Source organism: Uloborus diversus, chromosome 3, assembly GCF_026930045.1.
Source record: "Uloborus diversus isolate 005 chromosome 3, Udiv.v.3.1, whole genome shotgun sequence".
NCBI classification, from domain to species: domain Eukaryota; kingdom Metazoa; phylum Arthropoda; class Arachnida; order Araneae; family Uloboridae; genus Uloborus; species Uloborus diversus.
In genome coordinates, this window is record NC_072733.1 from 172332452 (window position 1) to 172355844 (window position 23393).

Genomic DNA, 23393 nt, shown 5'->3' on the forward strand with positions numbered 1-23393 from the left:
AGCCCTAGCAAACATTACAACCATGGGAGATAAGTGTCCCATATTTAAATTATTTTTCGAGAAAATGAAATAAAAAGCAATGCTTGTTTTACTAAAGAAAAATACTGTTTTTTTCCTATCTGAGTTCTGTCTATTTGAAGTTCATAAGAATGTACAAAATTTTCTGGAAAGTTACCATACACACATAGGCGGATTTAGGACTGAGTTCCTGGGGGGGCAGGATTTTTTTTTTTTTTTTTTGGAGCAACATTTTTAATTGCCATCCCCCCCCCCCTCCCATATTTTTGTCTGTTTTCTGTGATGCGTAAGGCCATTTTTTACTTTTTTATGTGTTGTTTTCATTACTGAGTGTAATCATGCTGTCCTTTTTAAATTGACCTCAAAGGAGAGGGGCTCCCAGGTAGCATTAACTCATCGGATTTTGCTCGGCCGATCATCGACTCCTCCTAAACTCATCGCGTAATGCACGCTGATATCGTTGCGATCAGAATCCGAGAACGGTTTTCGATGAGCTGTTTTTTATCGGAAAACTATATCGTTACGATCAAATTTTCCGATGAAAATTTGCCGAGCTGCATTTCATCGGAAAAAGAGATCGTAACGATCAAATTTTCCGATGAAAATTTGCCGAGCTGCATTTCATCGGAAAAAGAGATCGTAACGATCAAATTTTCCGATGAAAATTTGCCGAGCTGCATTTCATCGGAAAAAGAGATCGTAACGATCAAATTTTCCGATGAAAATTTTCCGAGCGAAATTTCATCGAAAAACGAAATCGTAACGATCAAGTTTTCCGATGAAAATTTGCTAAGCTACATTTCATCGGAAAAAGAGATCTTAACGATCAAATTTTCCGATAAAAATTTGCCGAGCTACATTTCATCGGAAAAAGAGCTCGTAACGATCAAATTTTCCGATGAAAATTTGCCGAGTTACCTTTCATCTTAAAAAAAGTAGGTCGTTTAAATTTTCCGATAAAAATTTTCCCAATCTAAATTTTTTGGAAATCTCCCAACTGTTAAAATAGGATAAATTTTATTATTTGAGTATCCGACTATTGATCAAACGTAAGGCTATACGAATCAACATTCAAGTTTGAGAATCGGAGGAAAAATGACTGAGACTTTGACTCCGAATCCGACTCCTGGATTTTGGAAGGGTTTTTACTTCAATTTGCTGCAAAATCAATTCAACTTTAACTCCACGATTCCAACGCCGATTACCTCACTGGAATTGCGAACAAAATGAGACTCCGACTCTTGAATGATTTCTCTCTATCTCCAAAACAATTCCACTCCTGACTCCCAAAATTACCGACTCCGACTCTTCACTAGCTGGCGCCATAAGTATATTCACTGAATAAAATTCTCACTTTCCGTTCAGAAATCTGTCATGGCCTTGCCACCCGATAGATGGCGCCACAAATGATTTTCCTTTTAGTACATTATTTTCCGCCATGGAGCGAGCATAACTTGTCTAGTGGTTAGCATATGAATCTCTTATTCCAGAGGACTAGGGTTCGATTCCCGGCTAGAGCGATTAAGATTGAACTCATGAATCACGCTCATCAAAAGTTGTTAAATTAGAAATTAATTAAACAAGTTATTAAAAAATAATATATATTAAGTAATTCCCAAATGACGTCATCCGAAAATACCCCTCCTGCAAGTTTTCTTCCCACTGTTATTTTTTTTCCCTCCTTGCTTGTCCCTATATCGTAGTTGTTACTACTTCTCATCGTATTTTCATCCTAAATTCATCGCCTCGGAACGACAGCACTGCTCGTATATTGCTCCAAATTTCATCGTATTTTCATCCAAAATTCATCGCCTCGGAACAGCACTGCTCGTATATTGCTCCAAATCTCATCGTATTTTTATCCAAAATTCATCGCCTCGGAACAGCACTGCTCGTATATTGCTCCAAATCTCATCGGTATAGGGAGCAAAATTCATCGGATTCCGATGATCGGATTCTACTATTGCCGATGAGACATATTGGAGCAATTTCCGATGAAAACTCATCGGAATCCGATCATCGGCCGATCATCGACCGATCAAAGTTTGATCGGATTTCGATGAACGGCCGATCATCGGCCGATGAGTTGATGCTACTCGGGCTGGTATTAAGAGAGTAACGCAGTGCTCCCTTTTAAGTGGGATATAGAATATCACCAGTTTTAGGGGGCCAGGGGGTTACTCCCACGGAGGAAATTATATAAAATGGATATAAAATTCTGCATTTTGAAGTCTTATAAGGGTTAATTGGAAATAATAGGCAAATATTTTTTTTTTTTTTAAGTTTTATGCTTTAAAAGTGCTTTGTGATGCAAGTTAATACTTTAAAAGAAATGGTGCACAAATTTAGAGAATAGGTATCAAGAGAGTAACATACTACCCATTTGAACAATTCTTAATTTATACACTTGATAAGAAATAAAATTGAAGCACACTTTGCTTTCAAAAACTTGTCTAATTATTTTCAAGGTTTGGTTGGTTAGATTGTGTTTTTGGTTCAAGAGCCCTTGTAGGTTATACTGCGCCCATTCTTTTCAGGGATTTTAGAACCTATCAATAATTTGCACTTTCCAGCTTCTGAAATTGAGTAATAGATTATACACTTGTACAGTATTGTTCAAACTTTGTAAGAAACCGCTATTTTAAGTTTAAAAGAAAAAATAAACTTTAATTTCCTATTCAAAAAAGAAAAAAATCATGATTTTTTTTGTTATAAGATTTTGGAAGATAAGTTGTTACTATATAAACTCCTCCCGAAACTGGGGAGCATTGTCCCCTTTGCCCCCCCCCCCCCGATAAATTCACCCATGCTCTTCTGAACTATTCAAAAACGAAAAAATAATGATTTTTTTTTTAATTTTTGGAAGATGTGTTGTTACTACATAAAGTCCTCAAAAACTGGGGGGGCATTGCCCCCCTCTGACCCCCCATAAATCCGCCCATGCATACACACAGTATTATAGTAGTGTATTATGCCTTAAAAAGCATCATTAAAACTAAAGTAAGAGTACCGAGACATTAAAGAAACTTTAAAAAATTTTAAAACGAAGAAGAAAAATTTTACAGAACATAACTTCCTGTGAAAACCACTTTTTACATTAAAACAATACCCCTTCCAGCACACTCATGGCGCCATCTACTGGTATTTTTATTAAGCAATTGTAAAATTGATACTATTAATGAAATTGAAGGACAAGACTTAATTAAACTGAATATGTAATGTAACAAATACTAACAATAGGGAAATGTTGGAGTTAGACATTTTTTCCGACTTTTTTTTCTCCGCAGAAAACAAATAAGCAAGCTTGTACAATAAAGCTGACATGCAATAGATGACAAAAATACAAAATAATGAAAAATGAAAAATTTGCAGTTATTTCACTTTACTAGCCCACGGCAGTATAAATAGTGTGTATACAAAACATCTATGATTTCTGCATTCCATATAAAATCCCTGTACATAATAAAAATTCTTGGCACTTTTATATGTCTCATGGATTGGTTTATAAGTCTTAGTAACTAACGCAATGGATGATTTTTAATGTCCCAAGCAACTGTGCCGTAAAAAGTTCAATGCTTTAAGAGAGCTTAGTTTAAAAAGAGACTTACATCCAAATTTTTGCAAAACCTATAAATCAGAATTTTTTAAATTAAAACCATTTAGAAATACTGCATTGATATTCACATTACTTATTCTATTAATGCCTTGATTTTTCAACCATCACAAGAAAAAAAGTAACTTTGTACTGAAGAAACGAATATTAGAAGCAAAAAAAAAAAAAATTGGAAAGAACTGCAAACACTTGTTTTTGGATTAAAAGATTTGGATCTTCTTTAACAATAGGAGCTCTATTGGCTCCCTTGAAATATGATTTTCAATATCTCATTTATCTTAATCTTGTATGGCCCTACAGAACATAAAAGTCTAATCAAAAAGTTAAGGCCTGGCATTTTTTATTTTTCCTCAGAGGATATATACTATAAAAACACTTATTTTTTGCAAATCCTTGGTAATTGCAAAAGTATAAGCTTTGCAAAATATATTTTTATTATTATTTTTTTTTTAGAAAATCACTTTATTTCATTAAAATTATGGTTCGTGAAAACAAGTGCTTTACAATAATCAATGAATGTTGTATCAAAAGGCAACAAAAAACATGCCCACATATATGCTAATAGATTAATTTCTCAAAGAGGGAGAGAAGACAACTGTCACTTCTGACTCCCCCCCCCCCAAAAAAAAAGAATGGGTCTGGAAAGGATTAATCAATGAAAGGAAATTTTGCAGAAATTTCCCATCTGGAATTAAGCCCTAGCTTTAATGTTTAAAACAGGAATTTCAATCTATAATTATAATAAAATAAAATAAGATGTTTGTGTGCGTGTGTGTGTGTGGCGCGCATCCCGGGAAAACGGTAAGGCCTAGAAAGATGAAATTTGGTATACAGGTGTAGTTTTTGCTGAAGTTGTGCTCCTCGGGCTTCGATTTTTGATATTTTAATTAGAAAAAAAGTTATTTAATGTTTTATGTTATTTTTAGCACTTTTTAGTACTTTTAACCTCACAGACCCCGAACTAATCGCGCCCGACAAATATTTTTTGTACTATAGTGTCGGAAATTTAATTTTAAATATGATGAACAAAAAATTTTTGAAGATAGAGCAGTTTTTGTATTTTTTTAAATATTTGAAAAAACCTTCATTTTGCATTTTTTTCTGGGTTTAATTTTTTTCTAAACGCATCCCATGAAAAATATAATAGCCTCTTTTCTACAATTTTTCTACATAGTAGCCAGAACATTTCATCCTCTACAGAAAAAAAAGTTTTCAAAAATATTCAAAAGTTTTTTTTTTACAATTTTTTAAAGGTAGAACGAAGATATGAGCTATCGCTTCACCGAAGATCAGCTGTCGCTGACCGCTTCGAATATGACGTAACGCACCCACGTGATCTAACTGAAGTATGTAACTTGCTTTTTTTATTTTCTTCCTTTCGAAGGATTCATTCGGTTTTTTTTCTTTCCAGGTATTTCATTTGTTTCTCTCCTCCCCCCCTCGGATGTTTTGTTAAACATTCTATTTCGGTTAATCAGACGGACCACATCGGATCGTTTTGGTCCCAGTCACTTTTTTTTTTTTTTGAATTTCAATAAAAACAATGATTTTTATACTTTGGCAAACTCCGGGTACCACAGAGACACCAATTTTTTGTGTTATTTTAATAAATAAGTAAACGTGCTTTTTTGCATGATTTTCTTTTTGTTAGGGAATAAGATTGGAGGTTAGATCAAAATAAATAGAGATAGATGAGAAAATTTAGAGATTGATCGAATAGGTAGATAAATATACATTGAGTGTACAAAAAATGTTTTTTTTTTCGAATTAATACTTTTTTTCTTTGAAAAAAAGGTTGTTAATTACTATTAGAGGTAAATTTGCATGGATCTAGAGAAAGATAAATCTACAGGTCGATGTACAGTGAGAAATAGACAGACCCGTTATTTAAAGAACAACAACGGGGGAGGGGGGGCGCCACTACGATTTGAAAACATAATGCTTTCACATAAAAATGGAAGCGATTTTTGTTATTTTACGACTTCTTGGCGTAAAATTGTGAATGACAAGTAAGCCAAACGGCCGCCGTAGGCAGCTGCTTGTATATAAATAAAAAAAGATTGTTAATTACTGTCAGAGGTAGATACGCATAGATCGTATAGATAGATAGACAAATGCAGAGATCGATATAGTAGATGGACAGCAAGAAAGTGACATGCCCGTCATTTAAGGAACTTCAACGGGGTGTCAATGCCCCCCCCCCACACACACTATGACTTTGAAAAAACAAATCTTTCAAGTAAAAGTGGAAGTGGTTTTTTTTTTGTTATTTTTCGACAAAATTTGCATGAAGAGCAAGCCGTTTGTGTCTCCCCTCCCCCTCCTTTAAAAATATTCCAAACGACGGAACTGTAGATAGATCTAGAAAATACTTTATTTAAATTAATAATGATATAGATATAGATTGATTGATACCGCCACGAAACTTATTTAAGCAGCCGCCGAAGGCGGCAACATTGGCGTAAAAAGGCAAATGATAATATTGATATATAGAGAAAAACATTGATTAATACCGTCGCTAAATTGTCTAAGCAGCCGCCGAAGGCTGCAACCCTGGCGTAAAAAGGCGGACCAGCTGGTCGCCAAAGGCCGCTAGTAATTAATAAAAATAAAATGTAATTTAAATGATAAATAAATGATTACAAACAATCTACATATTTTCATAAAATTTAGTATGAAATTTTCCCATGCATAAAGAAATGCAATAAAAGTGTTTCAAATTACTTTTTTCAAACAAAGTACATATTTGAGTCATGAAGGGTTAGGGATATTAAATTGGATGAACAAGGTTCAAATAAAGCTTATAGAAAGATAAATAGATTTTTAAAATTAAATTAGACTTAAAAGACGAAAAATGTATTTGGAACAAAAGGAAATAAAATCAGATTATTTAACAGCTAATTTTGTTAGGATAACATGATATTAAATAAAACTACTTCCATTTAATGGATTTAGCAAAACCAATGTTGATAATCATGAAATTAGTACAGAGCATTCTTCCACTAGAGAAAACTAGTTTATTTCTCTTGATATAACTTTAGAAAATTGGAAAACAAAAATTTTATAAAAAGTATAAACTGTTCAAGGGATAGTGTTCACTTTTATGAATCAATATTATATACAAGCATAAAGAATTTTTATGATTAAATTCACATAAAAGTACTTCATGTTTTGTTAAAATTGTCATTAATTTCTGGAAATTACCTAGTTTTGAAAAGAAAAAAAAAATATGCCCCCAGTAGTTTATCTCAATTATTTCATCAAATTGCCATAGCTTGTAGCATCACCTGTATAACTTAAATAACACTTTGAACACGTTATTATTAGTAAAATTGTTCATTGCATGCATGGAGATCAAAAACATACTAATAATATTCTTCTACACAGTTGTAGCTTCTTTTCAAATTTGTATTCTCCATTCCTAATATTTTTTAAATCTCCCCTTAAAAGGCACAACATACACTCTATTTAAAAAATTGATGCACCCAGAAAGAAACCAAAAAGTAAGTAAAATTGTGTTCCATTCCGACAACCGATTCTAAGGTGCATCGATTTTTTGATGTAAAATATATATGAAGTAAAATATTTGAAAGAAAGGAAAAAAAACTTTTTTAAGGTTATAAATGCTTGTTTAGATAATTCCCAATTTATTTCTAATCTGCTATAACAATAATTCTGCCTTGAACTGAGGAAATTTTCAACTAAAATTGATAATTCGACTTACAATATGGCAAACAACCTACATTTTGGATGATAACACTTTACGAGGAAATGATATATCTTGTTATCAGGCACTTACTAATCATTATTTCAAATTTTTGAATAATCTCAAAGACATCAAATTTTTGGAAGATAAACCAACAGAATTAGTTTTTCTACTCATGAAATTCGCACAATAAATAATAAAAAGCATTATTTTTCCATTATTATGTAAATAAAATACATACTAGCCCTAGACCAGTAAAAACTATAAAAAAGAGTAAAAAAGCGCAAACATCAAATACATAACATATCAGAGTTTTACCAGAATATACAAATAATACTTATTTTCATCAATAATTTTCCATAACTGAAAGAATCATTAAAACTTACTCTTTTGTTCTTTTCTCCTCCAATGTTCGCGAAGAAACTTTTGGCTTCTTTGACAGTTGCTTTTCTTTTTCTTCAGTTTTTCTTTTTTTAGGAAGTTTATCAACATTATCACAAAGAACATTATCTGATGAACTTTTTATACTACTTTTAACATTTACACTGGAAGTGGGTTTCACTTTAGGTAATGGCATTGAATCACTCGACTTAGAACTTTTCTCTGTTTTTGACGAAACAATTTTATTATTTTTGTTATTTTTAGATGGAAGAGCTGTCCTAGGTTTATCTTTAAAGTCTTTTGGTTGAGTACGCTTATTGACACTTTTTGTTGCTTTTTCAAGCATATCTTTTGATTGAGACTTTGAATCCTCATCAACATTTTGTGGAACAGATGTACGAGGTTTAGAAACTTGTTTGTTTTCAACATTGGAAACTTGTGCTGCCAAAGGAAGTCTGGTGATTTTATCTAAAGGAATGCAAACCATGATCTTAAATGGAATGGCACATTCTGATGTGATGGTAGGAAATAATGAATCTTGTGGAATGGGAGACAACAACTGAGGTGGAGGCTCCAAATGAATAGGAAGATTTTCGATGGTAGATTTTGATTTTGTAGGTTTTTTGGAATTTCTTTTTTTATTTCCCGAGTTCTGCCCAGAGGATTCTGATTGAGAGGTATTGGAAGCTCTTTCACTACATCGTACAGAACGACGAAGCTTTTCTTTACCTTTCTCAGAACCTTCAGCGGGTCTACTCGGACTTTTAGAAGAAAGACCTTGGAATTCTGGAGGACTTCTAATATCAAGTGAGTCTTTTTTAGCATCATAAATAGGCGATTTTTCAGGAGAAGTACTTTGTAAAAAGTTTTCTATAGCAAATTTTTTCTTCTTTCGCTTAATCTCAGATTTCTTTAACTCTACTGGCTGTTTGGGTGAGCTTTTTGGAGCTTTTTTAACTTTGGATGTATTTTTCGCTGCAGTCTCGACTAAATTGGCACTTTTTGCTGTTTCTTTGATTTTAGAAGAATTTTCAACATCCTGCTTTGTTTTTACATCCGGCTTTGAACGCCTTTTAGGCTCCTCCTTTGGCTCTTGTTTTGCGGAACTTACAGGTGGAGTAGATTTTGTATTTTGTTTTGTTTCACCAGGCACACGACATGATCTTGTAGGATGTTTAGGTTTATTGGTTGAAGTTTTTACACTTGAAATGCTAACTTTCTGACCATTTTCACTATTATCAGAAATGACAGATTTGTTTTTCTTGGTATTTACATTGGGTGTAGAATGTTTTTGCCTGGTTTTAATGGTATAATTTTCATGGGCAGAGTCTGATTTTTCAGAAGGCACAGAGCTTGATACAGTCATAACTGCATCATTTTTCACTTCATCCTTAGAGGCATCTTGCAACTCTTTAGAGGCACTGGGTTCACTTTCGTTTTGATCAAAAGAATGCACCATGTGAGAAGACGAGACTTTAGAACTACATGAATCCAACTTAGGCTTACTTGTACGTATTTGATTTTTACTTTTTTCATTCTGTGGTTTACATTTTTCATCTACTGAATCAGATCTATTTTCCTGGGCATCAAAATGTTTGCTAGGTTGAGAAGATTGCAATGGTGGTGGTGGCAACGGGGAAACAAATGGAGATAATTCTACAGATATTGAAGATTCTTCTTTTTTACTTTCAGTGGGGTTTTGATTTTCGCTAGTCTCTGTCACATCTTCTTTAACAGGATATGATGGAGAGGGGGGAGTTCTTGGCCCACGAACAGGAGGTGCAGAAGGGGCAACTGGGTGCATAGGTGATGGTATGGGACTTAATATTTCATTTCTAATCACAGGTGTATCAAGCTCTAAGAAACCAGTAATTGGATCTGCGACAGGGCTAAAAAGATATACAAGAAATGTTAAAATAAGGATATGCCTTAAACAAATGATATATAAATAAAGATACTTTTGATATTAATTAAAAAATGACAATGCAAAACTACTAAAAAAAATTAAGCCTATTACCCTCGAAGAATTCCATTCATCGAGTTATCATCCAGAGTAAAGGATTCTCTTTCATCAACAGGTGCCAGTATTGGTTCTTCTTTTACAGCTGTGCTGCTATTTGTACTAGTATCTAATGGTAAAAATGCTGGGGAATGATTTCTTCTTGTTTCATCAAAGAAATTAGACAGTCCCCACATCTAAAATTTATAAAGATTCATATTATTTACAAATATGATTCAGATGTTATATAAGTGTTGATTATTGCACATTCATATATTTTTTATTAAATTAAAACATGTGTTTTTTTCTCTTGGGGGAAGAGCTTAATTGGAAGTAATTAACTGGCAAATATGAATCTTATTGAGGAAGGGGAAAAAAATTAACTGAAATAATAATTCATTAAAATCATATAACACAATTAATTCTAAGAAAACGTTTGAAGAAAATGTATTATAATGGAAATAATACATTTTAAAGCTTTCTACTCCCTTACTCATTACAGCCTCTTCTGGTAAGCTGTTCCAAGTGCCCACAAACCTATTGGCACCCCCCCCCCCCAATCTTGCAAAATGTATTCAATTACATGTAAATGTGTCCTATAAACTAAATTGCAACAAGAATTGTGTGATGATCGCTAGCAAAAAGAAATAACATGGAAATGTATCCTACAAATATAAAAATATGCAATTAATACGGAAATTTATTTTTTAAAAAAAGCATTTCTTTGCTTCGTTTTTTTTTTCCTTTGAGCAATCAAGATTGCTTATTGATTTTACTTTGCTGGGTCCCATCTGAAATCCTTTTGGCTCATAAGACTACACTGGAAATGACTTGAAAATTGGAGGTGTTTTAAACTTATTAATGTTTTGTTTTTAAGTAAGTTGACGGAGCTACAAAGTTACCAATGACAGAAGAAATATTGTAAAAGGCCTAATTGTAAGATGTAAAAATTTTGTGAAGAGGATACTTTTGTGATATTGAATTTTTGGGAAGGATGCTGCAAAACAAACTCAATTTGGGTCTAGATCCACCCTGGTCTCTGGAGAAATGTCATGTTGCTGTTGGCAGATGGGGTACAAGTCATCCCTTTTGGAGTTTTCTTGTTACTCTTTTCACACGAAAAATCATTTTACACATTATTCCTCCCTGTTTTATTCCTATCTTACTTTTTTTCTTTTTTTTTTACAGTTGATTTTTAGCATCTTATAGTGGATTCTCTTTTCTCAAAAGCTATTTACTGCCATCATGTGGGACTTACAATAAACATTATGTGCTCATAATTCAAGTAAACAAAAGCTGTGACATTTTTTGTCTTTAGTCTCTCATTAGTTTCTTCTAAAAATTTACTAGGGTAGACCGACCAGTGAATGAACACTACCCAGTGAATGAACAGCGATTCTTTTTTTTTTTTTTTTAACGCTTCCAAATTTTTTTTCTGAATAAATTCACTACAAAAGCGTTGTTTATTGATATTCTAAGCTATTTGACACCTCATTGGTTACTTTGGATACATATTTTTTTCCTGGAAAAAATTTGAAATTTTTACTGTTGTGAATCGTTCTTTCTCTCTTTCAAAATAATAAGGCTGGTTTCGTGCTAGCAATTATTTTGATACATGTTATTTTTATCGATAAATTTTATTTTTTAACTCTACAAAAGAAAAATTAAGTAAACATATTTAGGCTATGGATTTAAATTGTTTCAGTCAATGCAGAATGCGTAGATTTTCAGGTAGAGGGGTGTTCAGTCACTGGGTGCGAAAAAATTGCGAAAACCCAGTGAATGAACAATGGCAAAATTTATCTTGATTTAAAAAGAAATTTGAAGTTTCTTTGAGATATTTTCCCTTTTGTACTTTTTTTGTAATGCAGATAGTTTTATATGCTTATTTATTATGTATTTCATTATATACTTTATAATTTCTTTATTTTTGTTTTTGCAAACAATGCACTTTTTACCGAGTTTTATCTTTCATCTATCTACATCTCTATCTGTGTATTAACCTACCTACCTACATCTACCTTTCTATATTTTTATCTCTCTTGATAGATAGACAGGTAGATAGAGATAGAGGAATAGAAATATATATACAAATACAAATACAAAAGTGACGACCAGCAACAGGCTCTGGGCCCAGCTAGACTGGTCCTAGTCAATTTACAATCCCCAGTGAAGATCAATGGCCCTCTTAAAACTGTCTACTCCTTTGCTCATTACCACCTCTTCCGGTAAGCTGTTCCAAGGTTCCACTACCCTGCTAAAATAATAATTTTTCCTAATATCCATGTTAGCCTGAGATTTAAATAGCTTAAAACAATGACCCCTTGTCCTGTTTTCAGTGCTAAACTTTAGCCCCGTAACATCTTTCGTTTTAATAAATTTAAACAGCTGAATCATGTCCCCTCGGTCTCTTCTTTGCTCAAGACTGTACATTTTTAGCCTTCTAAGCCTGGAATCATAATCTAAGTGGGAAAGTCCACTTATTAGCCTTGTAGCCCGCCTTTGAACCCTTTCCAATACATTAATGTCTTTCTTAAGATAAGGAGACCAAAACTGAACAGCATACTCCAAATGGGGTCTTACCAAACTTCTATATAAGGGCAGAAGAACTTCTTTAGATTTATTTGAAATAGATCTATTGATAAACCCAAGCATCTTATTGGCTTTGTTGCTAGCAATGCTGCACTGTTGGCTAAACTTTAAATCCTGACTTATTAGGACCCCCAGATCAGTAACTTTGTCTTACTGACTTGTAACTTTGTATACAAAGAGAGAGAATAGATAGGTAGATATGTGTGTATGTTTGTATATAGATAGGTAGATAAATAGATAGAGGAAGATATAGAGATAGATATATAAAAAATAAGAGGTAAATAGATATATAGGTAGATAAATATAAAGATAGACTAGGTAGGTAGATAGATATATCAATAGATTTATTGATAGATAAATATAGATAGTGGTTAATAGATAGATAGGTAGATAGAGAGACTAATATAGAGATAGATAGCTAGGTAGAGAGACTGATATAGAGATAGATAGTAGATATATAGACAGGTAGATAGACCGATAGATATAGATAGGTAGATATATTGATAAGGAGATAGATAGATAGGGAGATAGATAGATAGGTAGGTAGGTAGATAGATAGATAGATAAATAAATAGATTAATTAGGATAATAGATTTGTAGATATTTAGATGTACAGACAGATAAATAGGTAGATAGACAGATAGATAGAGAAGTAGATAAATAAATAAGTGTATATATATATATATATATATATATATATATATATATATATATATATATATATATATATATATAGATAAGTGGATAGATAAATATAAGTGGATAGATAAGTAGATAGATTGATAGATAAGTATATATATATAGATAGATAAGTAGATAGAAATATAGATAAGTACATAGATAAGTACATATATATATATAGACAGATAGATTAATATATAGATAGCTAGAAACAGATAAGTAGATAGATAGAAACATAGATAAGTACATCGATAAATAGGTAAATAGACATAGAGATAGACCGATAGATGTGTAGATAGAAAAATAGATAGAAAGGTATATTGATAGATGGATAGATATAAAAAGATAAATATAGATATATAGTTAGTTACATAAATAGATAAAGATAGATCTCAAAGAAACTTAGTTTCTTTTTGAATCAAAATTTATCATGTTCATTCACTGGACAAATTTGTGTTCATTTACTGGTTTGAGGTGTTCATTCACTGGGTCGTTGTGCCATTTTTTCTTTAAACACCTAAAAATGTCGGAAGTGGTACCATTTAAGTTCGCGCGATTTTTTAGAGATTTTTACATAGATCAATTAAAATGTTTTAACTATCACAATCTGTATAGTATAGAATTTAAAATTACTAGGATTTTTAAAAAATGAAATTGTGCTTAACTGTTCATTCACTGGTCGGTCTACCCTAGTAACTTGGTTTGGATGATTTTTTTTTTTTTTTTTTTTTGAGTAATTACGATTGCTTATTGCTTTCATTCTACCGTCCTTGATGTTTGGTTCCTTTTTCAGCTTGGATCAGGGACACCAGCACCACCGCCCACCGGCCTCTGTAGGCACGGCTCCGAGCACTGCCTCCTGGAATCCGTTTCTCCTGGTCGATGCCGTCCATGTCCTACACACATACACATACACATACACACAAGTCTTTACACACATACACACACGCCTACGTGCATCCACACAGGTCTATGCACACACACAAGTCAACACATGCATGCACGCGTGCCTACACATACACACACGCCTGCACACACAACTATACACACGTACCCAACCCCCCAGGAGGAGGGGTAGGCTTGGGGGGGACAGGAGCTGCTTCTAGAAACAATAGCCCCCAATGAGTAGGACCCTGTCGCTACTCGTGATTGCGAAAAACGTAATTTGAATTCAAAATTTCAGAATTCAAATTATATTTTTTTTAATACAGCTTTTAGTTGAGTCCACAAACTTTTGAAACTAAATAATAAAAAAGTGAGGTTTTTAAAATATTTTCTTCAGCTGCTTTTGTTCCATGACAGACTTCTTTTTGCCCCATTTCAAATTTTCTTCCTTCTTGCACCAGTTGTTATAACTATTGCAAGTTACACTTGTTTTATTCTGGATCTTTCACTTTTAAATAATTTAAGAGCATCACTCACTGTAGGCCTAGCATTCATTATTAAAATTAAGTATAGGAAAAAAATTTGTTTTGGGACTGAGTATTTAAATTTTTTTGCGGGAATACATCTTTATCAACTAGATGTTTATTTAAAATGGAAAACCCCCAAGGAAATCCCTTTGTCCCATTCCTTTCTTCCTCCAAGAAGGGGAAAATAGGATTCATTTATACTTCTTTAGGAGTCTAGATTAGAGTAAAGTAAGTTTGATTTCAAATTAGACATCCATTTGGTATGTGGAGAAAGATTGATTATCACACTTCTGCAATGCAAAAATTGATTGCCAATCACTGTGAGGGGAAAGGGCTTTTAAGATTGATTTTTAATTCAGTCAAAAGAAGATCGAAAAAGGATCAAAGCATAAAAAAAGTACCAAATCAAACTTATCCATAAACTAACTTTGGGGAGGGGTTGGAAGGAGAGGTTCAATTTAGGAACCATGCATTTTTTTAAATAAATTTTTTTATTTACATTTTAAAACAAATTATTGGACTTAGAAACCTCTAATGCCTTACTCACAACTAATTAGAAAGGAAAAGTAATAATAACTTTTTGACTTTCATATCTCGAGTTTTATAACAATAATAGGATACATATTATTGAAAATAGAGAAAACATTCTCCATAAAGCCATTACTTTATTTGAATCTAATTATGTAAAAAAAAAATTGTACCTTAGATGGGGTATCTGCATCTGAATGTTCACTTGAAGCACTTGAATCAGAATCATTTGATTCTGAGCTACTGTCATCTGAATCACTATCACAGCTCTCAGAACTGGAGGAATTTGAAGCTGCCGCTGGCAGTGGTACATCCATATTGCTACTAGTTGCAGATAAATTAGCTGAAGAGTCACTGGTTTTATTTGCTGGAGACCTGAAGTTTGAACAAAAAGTAAAACTTATCTAAAAAATACTCATATAAAACACTTGCTTGTTCATGCATATTGAGACACATTACATGATTACAATATGAAAAGATTATCAAATATAGTCAAACCTTGTTAAACTGCCAACCCTAGTGAGGGGCCGAAAGTTGGCGGAAGTCAAGGGCGGAATTTTAACGAAATTTCCCCAATCCTACATAAATGCATGTTTTCATTTAAAATATATATGAAAACATGTACTTTCATACAGTAACAGTCATTGGTTTTCCTGTAGTGTGTCACTGACTGTTCTTTTTTTTTAACCAGAATTTCCTAAATGATTATCAATAAATTGATGGCTCGTGAATCTGTGTTCTCTCTTAAATTCGCAAATTAGAATTTTCTTCGCTACAAGCTTAAGATTGCTTTCAGCATCTTAGCAGAACTAAGCAAAAGAACACAATGTTATAGCATTATGATACAAACTTGTTTGCTGCTGCATACAATGCCAATGGCAGGTTAAGCCTACCCCCTCCCCCATAACAAAAAAGGGGGATTGAATGTTTTCATAGCTGAATATGGGAATGTCAAAATAAAAATGTGGGGTAGTCGATAAGATCAAGTTCAATACTTGTGGACATGTTCGAAAAAAAATGGTTCTTGGCGACTGAGTGCGGCAAGGGGCAGATTAAACAGAAAGAGATAATAAAGCTGGACACTTATGTGGTAGTTAATGTAGGTAAATATGTACGGGACATTAGTGGCAGGTATGAGTGACGTTTTCTTGATCTTTCTGTGTGTAGTTCCTCGTAGACATTCATAAGTGGCCGATCCAAGGGCGATTGGCGTTAGCCCCCAAAAAGTTTGTAAATTTGAAAAATTTCTAGAAGAAGGCTACCAAACTCTCTGTCCCCCTCCCCAAAACATCACAAAAAATCGCCTACAACTGTATTTTACGACTTTAAATCCAAAAAGTTTCCAGGAGAGAGTCCCTGGACCCCTCTCCTCAATGTCATCAAAGATTGTTAAAAATTTTGAATTTTTGGAGCTACAATTTCGAAAAAAATTGCTGGAATCAACATTTCTATTGAAAATGCCATTAGAGTCTTCAATTTCATTTTTAAAACTTCAATTCTGAGGAAGAGCCCCTGATCCCGAGCCCTTCCCTTAACATCAATGAAGATCCACTAACATTGCATTTTTGAAGCTTCAATTCTGAAAAGTTGAGGAATAGTTCCTGGACTCATCCTTTCACTTTCTACCAAAACTGGCCAACCATCTCATTTCAAGGCTCCAATTTTGAACAATATCCCATATAGATAGTTACGATCCCTGTTCCTTCCCCTAGGTCATAAAAGATTGCTCAAAACTGCATTTTCAGGACTTGCTGAAAATTTCAGGCCCATTTCCCTTTTTTCCTCATCTTTCAACATCAGTCAAAGATCATCTAACTGCACTTTTGGAACTTCAACATCGAAGCATTTCGGGGGGGGGGAATTCTGAACCCCATGTCTTGTTGTAAGTCATCAAAGATGGCCTACAATTGCGTTTTTAAGAATTCAATTCCAAAATTTTCTCCGGAGGAAAGCCCCCGAACCCCCTGGTTTTTAGCGTTACTAAAGCTATCTAAAATCAAAAAGCGACCGGGGAGAGTTCTTGAATCTCATCCTCTTTTTTCAAGCCACTAAAGGTAGCAAACAATTGTATTCAGTAAATTACCGCCCATTAGCCAGGGCTAAAGCAGAAATACGTGAAATACACCGCCAGCCCAGTCATTTCCAGCCGAGGACTGCAGTTTCGTGCTTATTAGCACTCATCAGCCCGGCATAGGAAAGTGACTGAGCTGGAGATGGAAAACCTCTTAAAGAAGCCAAGAGTGTGAAACAAACTGGTAGCTTATATAGAATTAGCTGACCAGACGAGTTGTGTTTTCGAAAATATACCCTTAGATTTCAAAAAACTTCCAGGGAGAGACCTCCAAACATGGGTGCAAGTTTGGTGATGTGTTCAAGACAGAAAATATTTTCAGCCCCCCCCCCCCCCAAAGCATGCGTGCTTAAGGAAAAATTTGTGTATAAATATTGTAGATTTTAACTATGCCAGTTTTGGACTTTACGCTTGATTTGAATTTTAAGTTTTTGATTTTTTCTAACAACAAGAACTTAGTTTAAATTGTTATATTTAAGTGTTTTGAGATTGTAAATCCAAAAACTTAAAAATCGCCAATAACAGGGGGCCTGGGGGATCTCCCCCACAATTTCTTTTAAATTGAAGTTCAAATAACGCAATGGTAGGCCATTTTGGTAAATTTCAGGGAAAGGAGGGGTTCAGGGACTCTCTTAACTCAATTTTTTCAAACTGATAGTCCCAAAATTACAATATTGGGCGACCTTCAAAAATATTAGAGAGAAAGGGGGTGAAGCTTTAAAAACGAAATTGTAGTCCGTCGATCGTTTATGCGCTTTTTGAATGCATTATCGAAGGGATGGAGATCAGAAACTCTCCTTCGCCAATAGTTCGAACTTGAAGTTCCAAAAACGCAATTTTAGACAATGTTGGATAATGTTAAGGGTAAAAGCATTTGGGGCTCCCCGCCTTTAGTTTTTTGCCAATCGTAAACATTTTTATTGCAGCAATAAAATCGCTTGGGACATAAGATTTTCACTTTGGCAACATAAATCAACTCTGATCGGAAAGTCTACCCAAGGTAGCTCCAACAAACCAGAAAATAAGGAAAGGTGGGAGAAGGGTACGGGAGACTAATGATAATGAACTCGCCTCCAAAGCCTCCCTTTCTCTTATTAACAGCCAAAGGGTCTAAAAATGCGTTCCTAACAAAAATTTTCGGAGAAGAACCTGAAAAAAATCCTCATACTTACGCCTGAATTTTAAACAACTTAATCAACAAGCAAATCCATAACTATCTTGAAATTTGATTTACAAAAGCAATTTTGTATTTCACTATGCTCAGTACGAAAATTGGTAAAAAGAGATGCCATCTTGATGCTGCAATCTTATTTGTATAAGGTAAAAATTACAACAGAGGACCTAAATGGCTACTGAAAATACTTCACGAGTCCTCGAACAAATCAAAAGTTGAAGGGTTAAATTTGGATAATGAATCCAAAATATTAGTAGAAATTCTTCGCTTTCTTTTTTTCAGTTTTTTTTTATGTTGTATGTGTGGTACTCGAAACACTTGTAACTTTCATTCAAACTCTTTGAATGATACACATTATTCGAAAAAAAAAAACATCATGTTTAGTTTTTAAAATTTTAGAAAAATTTATTTTCATTAGTCACCTCTTCTCTCCCCTCCCCCCGTAATGTATTACTCGTTCGCCCCCCCCCCCCCACAGGATCCTCTGGATCCGCCACGACATTCAATCAGTCGAAAATCAGTGGCAGGTTGTGGACCGCGGGTGGCGATTTGTTTGGAGGGGGGGGGGTAGTTTGACAAAAAAAAAAGTAGTAATGTCAAAATTTTCAGAACATAATTATTTGTATTGCTTTGTATATCTGACTGCAAAATACTATTTAGCACAAGCAAAAACTTTTAGATTATATTTCATTGTTTAGATATTAGTAAATTGTTTTACTTAAACAAGCCACACTTGTTTACAAAATTATTACCAAGTGTTTGTGATACCTCAAAATACTTCGGGGTAAATAATTTAAGTCTGATTCAATGTTTCTTCGGGGAAAGTTATCTCCATATATTAAAAAAAGTAAGGTCGAAGAAATTGTGAAAGTCAATTAATTAGAACAGCAGATATAAGGGTTTGCATTTAAGTGAAAAGTCCTAAGCTGAACTCAATTCAAGCTCCGAGACAAAGAGCAAAATATATTACTAGAGATCACGAATTTGAAAGCGACTTTTCAAACATAGAAAACGGCGGTTTTGCTATGTTCAGGAGGCCCTTAAGCTGGGAAATTTATTATAAGTTAGTTTGGATCCAGGGGGAGGGGTGCTCTTTGAAGCGTTTCTCTAAAAAACTTTTGTTATAAGTATTTTTATTAAGTTATTGCGAGGCAATCTTAGGGGGGTTTTGAGCGACAGCGAGCAGAGGGCAAAACCCCCTAGTTGCATGCAAAATTCTTCAAAATCTTTAAAAAAATGTGAGTTAAGTTGTTAGACTTGCATCAATTTCCACTTATCTGCTTCAATTCTCTCAAAACCAGCCTTAACATTTTTTTTTTTGCCCCCCCCCCCCACATATAAGCCCAGATTGCTTGAAATGCCAGTGAATATCACAAACGAAAACACATACAAAACCGATCGTATCAGAGTTAAAGCATGGCAAAGGCGCCGCAAAAGCAGAGTAAATATTTCACTAATTCACTTTGCCCCACACATTCCCTTACTTTCTTATTACTCATAAAAATCATTTCTTAAATTTCATTGACAAGGTCAACATTTTACCTCTATGCTTCGTGTCAAGCCTGTACTCAGGGCGCCCCAACAAGAGGCCACAGGATATCATTGTGATCTCCCAAAAATGTACTTTTTTGCCAAATTTTGCTGATATTCAGCAATTTTGGAGACAAAATTGTAACATTGATACACTTTAACGCTTTTTTTTTAATTCCTGAAACTATTCCTCGATGATGCCTAATGTTCCTTCTCATTTTATGTCATTTATGTCTGCCAAGTGTGATTGGAATTTCATTCGGCAAATTAAGAATCTTCCTGTATTCATGAACTTTAGTTTGGGGTGCCCCTGTTCCCACTGATGTTTTTTCATTTCCAAATCAAATATGCAGAGTAACTTTTTAGAAGGAAAAAGAATGAAGTTAATGATCGATTTGAGAATGTTTTGTAGAAATCCAACCTTCAAAACAACAGTTTATTATCCATTTCTTCCGCCGGAACATTCTAAAGTTGTTTTTGGAGGGCTTGGTGCAATTAATTGCAGTACAAGAATCCATCTGTCAATGTGAAAGATTTCAAAACATGAAGATTTTATTCACAGCCAAGGCGATACCAGCGTTGGATCTCACAAATCAAAATGTAAACAAACCGCGCTCTCTGCGCATGCGCGATCTCGCCTAATCGTTGAAAATTTAGTTCTGCTCTTTTCCCGTATTCAGCAACATGTACTACCGTTGAAATAGAACTTCAGTTCGTCTTTTTCTCTTTCCGAAGCTTTTCTTTCTCTCTTCCCCCACCCTGGTACGTTACTGTATTTATTCTATGCAGACGATATTCAATCATGCTTCAAATTTTTTTTCTTGTGTGGATTATCTTTTTCCGTTTATGTATATTTTTTAGAAAAACTTCAAATATTTTAAGTAAAAAGTTTTTATTTTCATCTCTTCGTTAACAAATTTTAAAAAGTGCTTTATGAAATTTCAAATATGATATTGTATTATAAGAAGCCATCAGGGCCGTCTTTTCGTGTTTTTTTTTTCCCCTTTTCCCCAGGAGTAGGGGAGGGTTAAAGGGTGTAAAACTCAATGCAAATTTTATCTGAAACTAAAACCAAGTGAAGTTTTATGTAAGAACATTCTATTTTCAAAGCTAGGAGGTAGAATTCCCCCCCCCCCAATAACGGACCTGGAATCCTACTTAAAATCAAATAAATAATGTTCAAATCCCTTTATCATTTTTATGTTCATACTTTTCAATCAGTTATTAAAAATTAAGTTTTAAATGTTTTGTTAACACATAAAATATTGCTAAATCTAAAGGAAAGTTTTTGGTGTTCAGCTATTAATTGTTTTAAACTACTTTAAAACAAAATTTTAAGTGTAATAACGAAAAATCATGAGTTATGCAAAAAATTAATTTTTAATTTAAAAATCTCTTAAATTATTTAAGTGTCGGGCTTTTTTTTTTTTTTTTTTTTTTTTTTTTAGAGATCAGATTACGAGGTTGCAATGATTTGACTGTTTATACCGTCAGCAGATTTAAGCACGGGTCGAAGTACGGTGTATGGGAAATGTCCAAGGGAAAAATTGTGAAGAATTGAGAAATGAACAAGAGAGATGGAGCACGTCACAGCCGAATCAAGCAAATCATCTTCAAGGACTGCAGTAACATTTTATCATCGAAGAAATGCAGGCCCGTCATCTTGATTTTTTTCCAGGATGGATGGCGGAGGGCAAAGGATATGTCTTCGATGCAATTTTTATCGGAAAACAACAAAAACCTGGTCGGGTTCTTTACATGTAGAAACATTAATTTTTCAAAGCCAGGGAGCAATTGACCCCACCTCCGATCCCCTAAATGGCAGGCTTGAATAAATGACAGCGTGTCAGCGAGCGTATGGCAACACAAGAGTACTAATTAAAAAGACCGTCGGGGGGGGGGGGGATCGCACCGCGTGGCCAAAGCATATTTCATTTCCATGAGCGAAAAGATGCAAAACTGCAAGATACAGTAAAACCTGTCTACAACGATACTGTTGGGACCTAAAAAATATTGTTGTAGACAGGTTATCGTTATAGACAATTTGATTAGTCATGCTGACATTTTGCTGGGACCAAAGAAAATATTGTTACAGACAGATTTATTAAATGAAAAATAATCACATAAGCTTTGTGCTACAGTATGATTAAAGGGAAAAACCAACGTAAATGAAGCACAGTTTTTTTTTCTTCAAAAATTTGTGCTTCATTTACGTTGGTTTTTCACTTTAATCAGATTTATTGTTATAGACAGTATCGTTATACACAGGTTTCACTGTATTAAATTAGATCTCCCGACTAGGGATGCATCGTTCATGAACGAACGTTTCTAAATGAACGGTTCAGAACGATGTCCTAAAAATAAACGACCGTTCTTTTGAATGGTAAACAGTTTGGAACATTGTATTGATGCGCTTCAATCGATCTAATCGCTTTTTTTTTAAATAAAACAACAATTATACTCAATTTTTTAACTCTCAATCAGTCGAAAATTTCCTTTTTCTTAGTGCAGTATTCTAAATTCATTGCGAAACATTTTCACACTTTCTGCTTTATTCATTATTTCTCTTTAACCGTTGTAGCTCATTCGCATTTTTACAATGTATCCATTAGAAATATTTTGTGTAACGTGTTTAGGCTACTACAAAAAATGTTTTGAATTTCCACTTCCTATCCCACGCACCTGTTGAATTTCTTCCACGCTTTCTGTCGCCAAAACTATATTTAAAAATTCCTTTTGTCTCTTTTCTGGTGATCCTTTTATCTTCTATCTGTTACACCCCTATTAACTACCATCTCCATCTAGTGCAAATTTGGCTTTCTTTTTAACTAGCTTGGCGACTTCTAAGTCTCTAATTTTATATTCCTGAGATTTTTTGTAGGGCTTTGTAGAAATATATTTTTTCCTCATTTTAATGCGTGCTCCGTGTTTATTTTTATTTATTTTTTATGGGTAGTATGGGATAATTTTGAAGCTCCCTAATACTCAGGTGAGTCCTTTTTTTTTAAATATCCGGTACCGATATTTATGTTGCTACTTTTTTGTTTTTCGTTCTTATTGGAATATAATTATCTTTCTACATCTGAATCTAAGTAAAATATTCTTTGATTAATTTTTTGTATGCATATTTCTTACTTTTTAGTAATTTCAGTGGTTTTTCTTTTCAAGAATTTTACTCATCTAATGAAATGTACGTGAGTATGTCTTGCAGAGAGGTCGCCTCAACTATTTTAAATGAAGGAAGTCGTTCAAATGAACGAGTTGGAAGACCGGTCATAAGAATGAATGATCCCGTGATGAACGAATCATTAAAAAGAACGACATCGCCCATCTCTACTCCTGACCGGCCGAAAAGAAGAAACAAAAAGGAAATGAAAAAGTTCAAAAATAAGTTGTTTTTTCCGGTATCCATGCGTCAAATGCCCTTTGAATCTCGAATAAATCCAAGTAGAAACTTATTAAAAAAAAATGAAACTATTAGCGAAAACAAAACTGAACTTACGTTGAAGATGAAGACAGGATCGGATGAAGATGATCAGATACAAAATATAAAAACTAAATATCATAAATAATTTAAAGAACACAGATTTAAATTTAAGTCACAAAAAGCAATCACACACGGATCCAGCGGGTAGATCTTCGGGGGTCATGATCCCCCCCCCCCTACAACCAAAGATACAGTGAAACC

At 33.9% G+C, this 23393-nt stretch overlaps 1 protein-coding gene across 1 annotated transcript in view; it reads right to left on the reverse strand.

Annotated features, from left to right (window-relative positions):
- LOC129219289 (dentin sialophosphoprotein-like) overlaps positions 1-23393 on the reverse strand; it is a 181085-nt gene that overhangs the window by 37129 nt on the left and 120563 nt on the right. The window contains 3 exon segments of the mRNA XM_054853626.1: positions 7724-9607; positions 9736-9914; positions 15104-15305. Coding sequence (XP_054709601.1) covers positions 7724-9607; positions 9736-9914; positions 15104-15305 — 2265 coding nt within the window.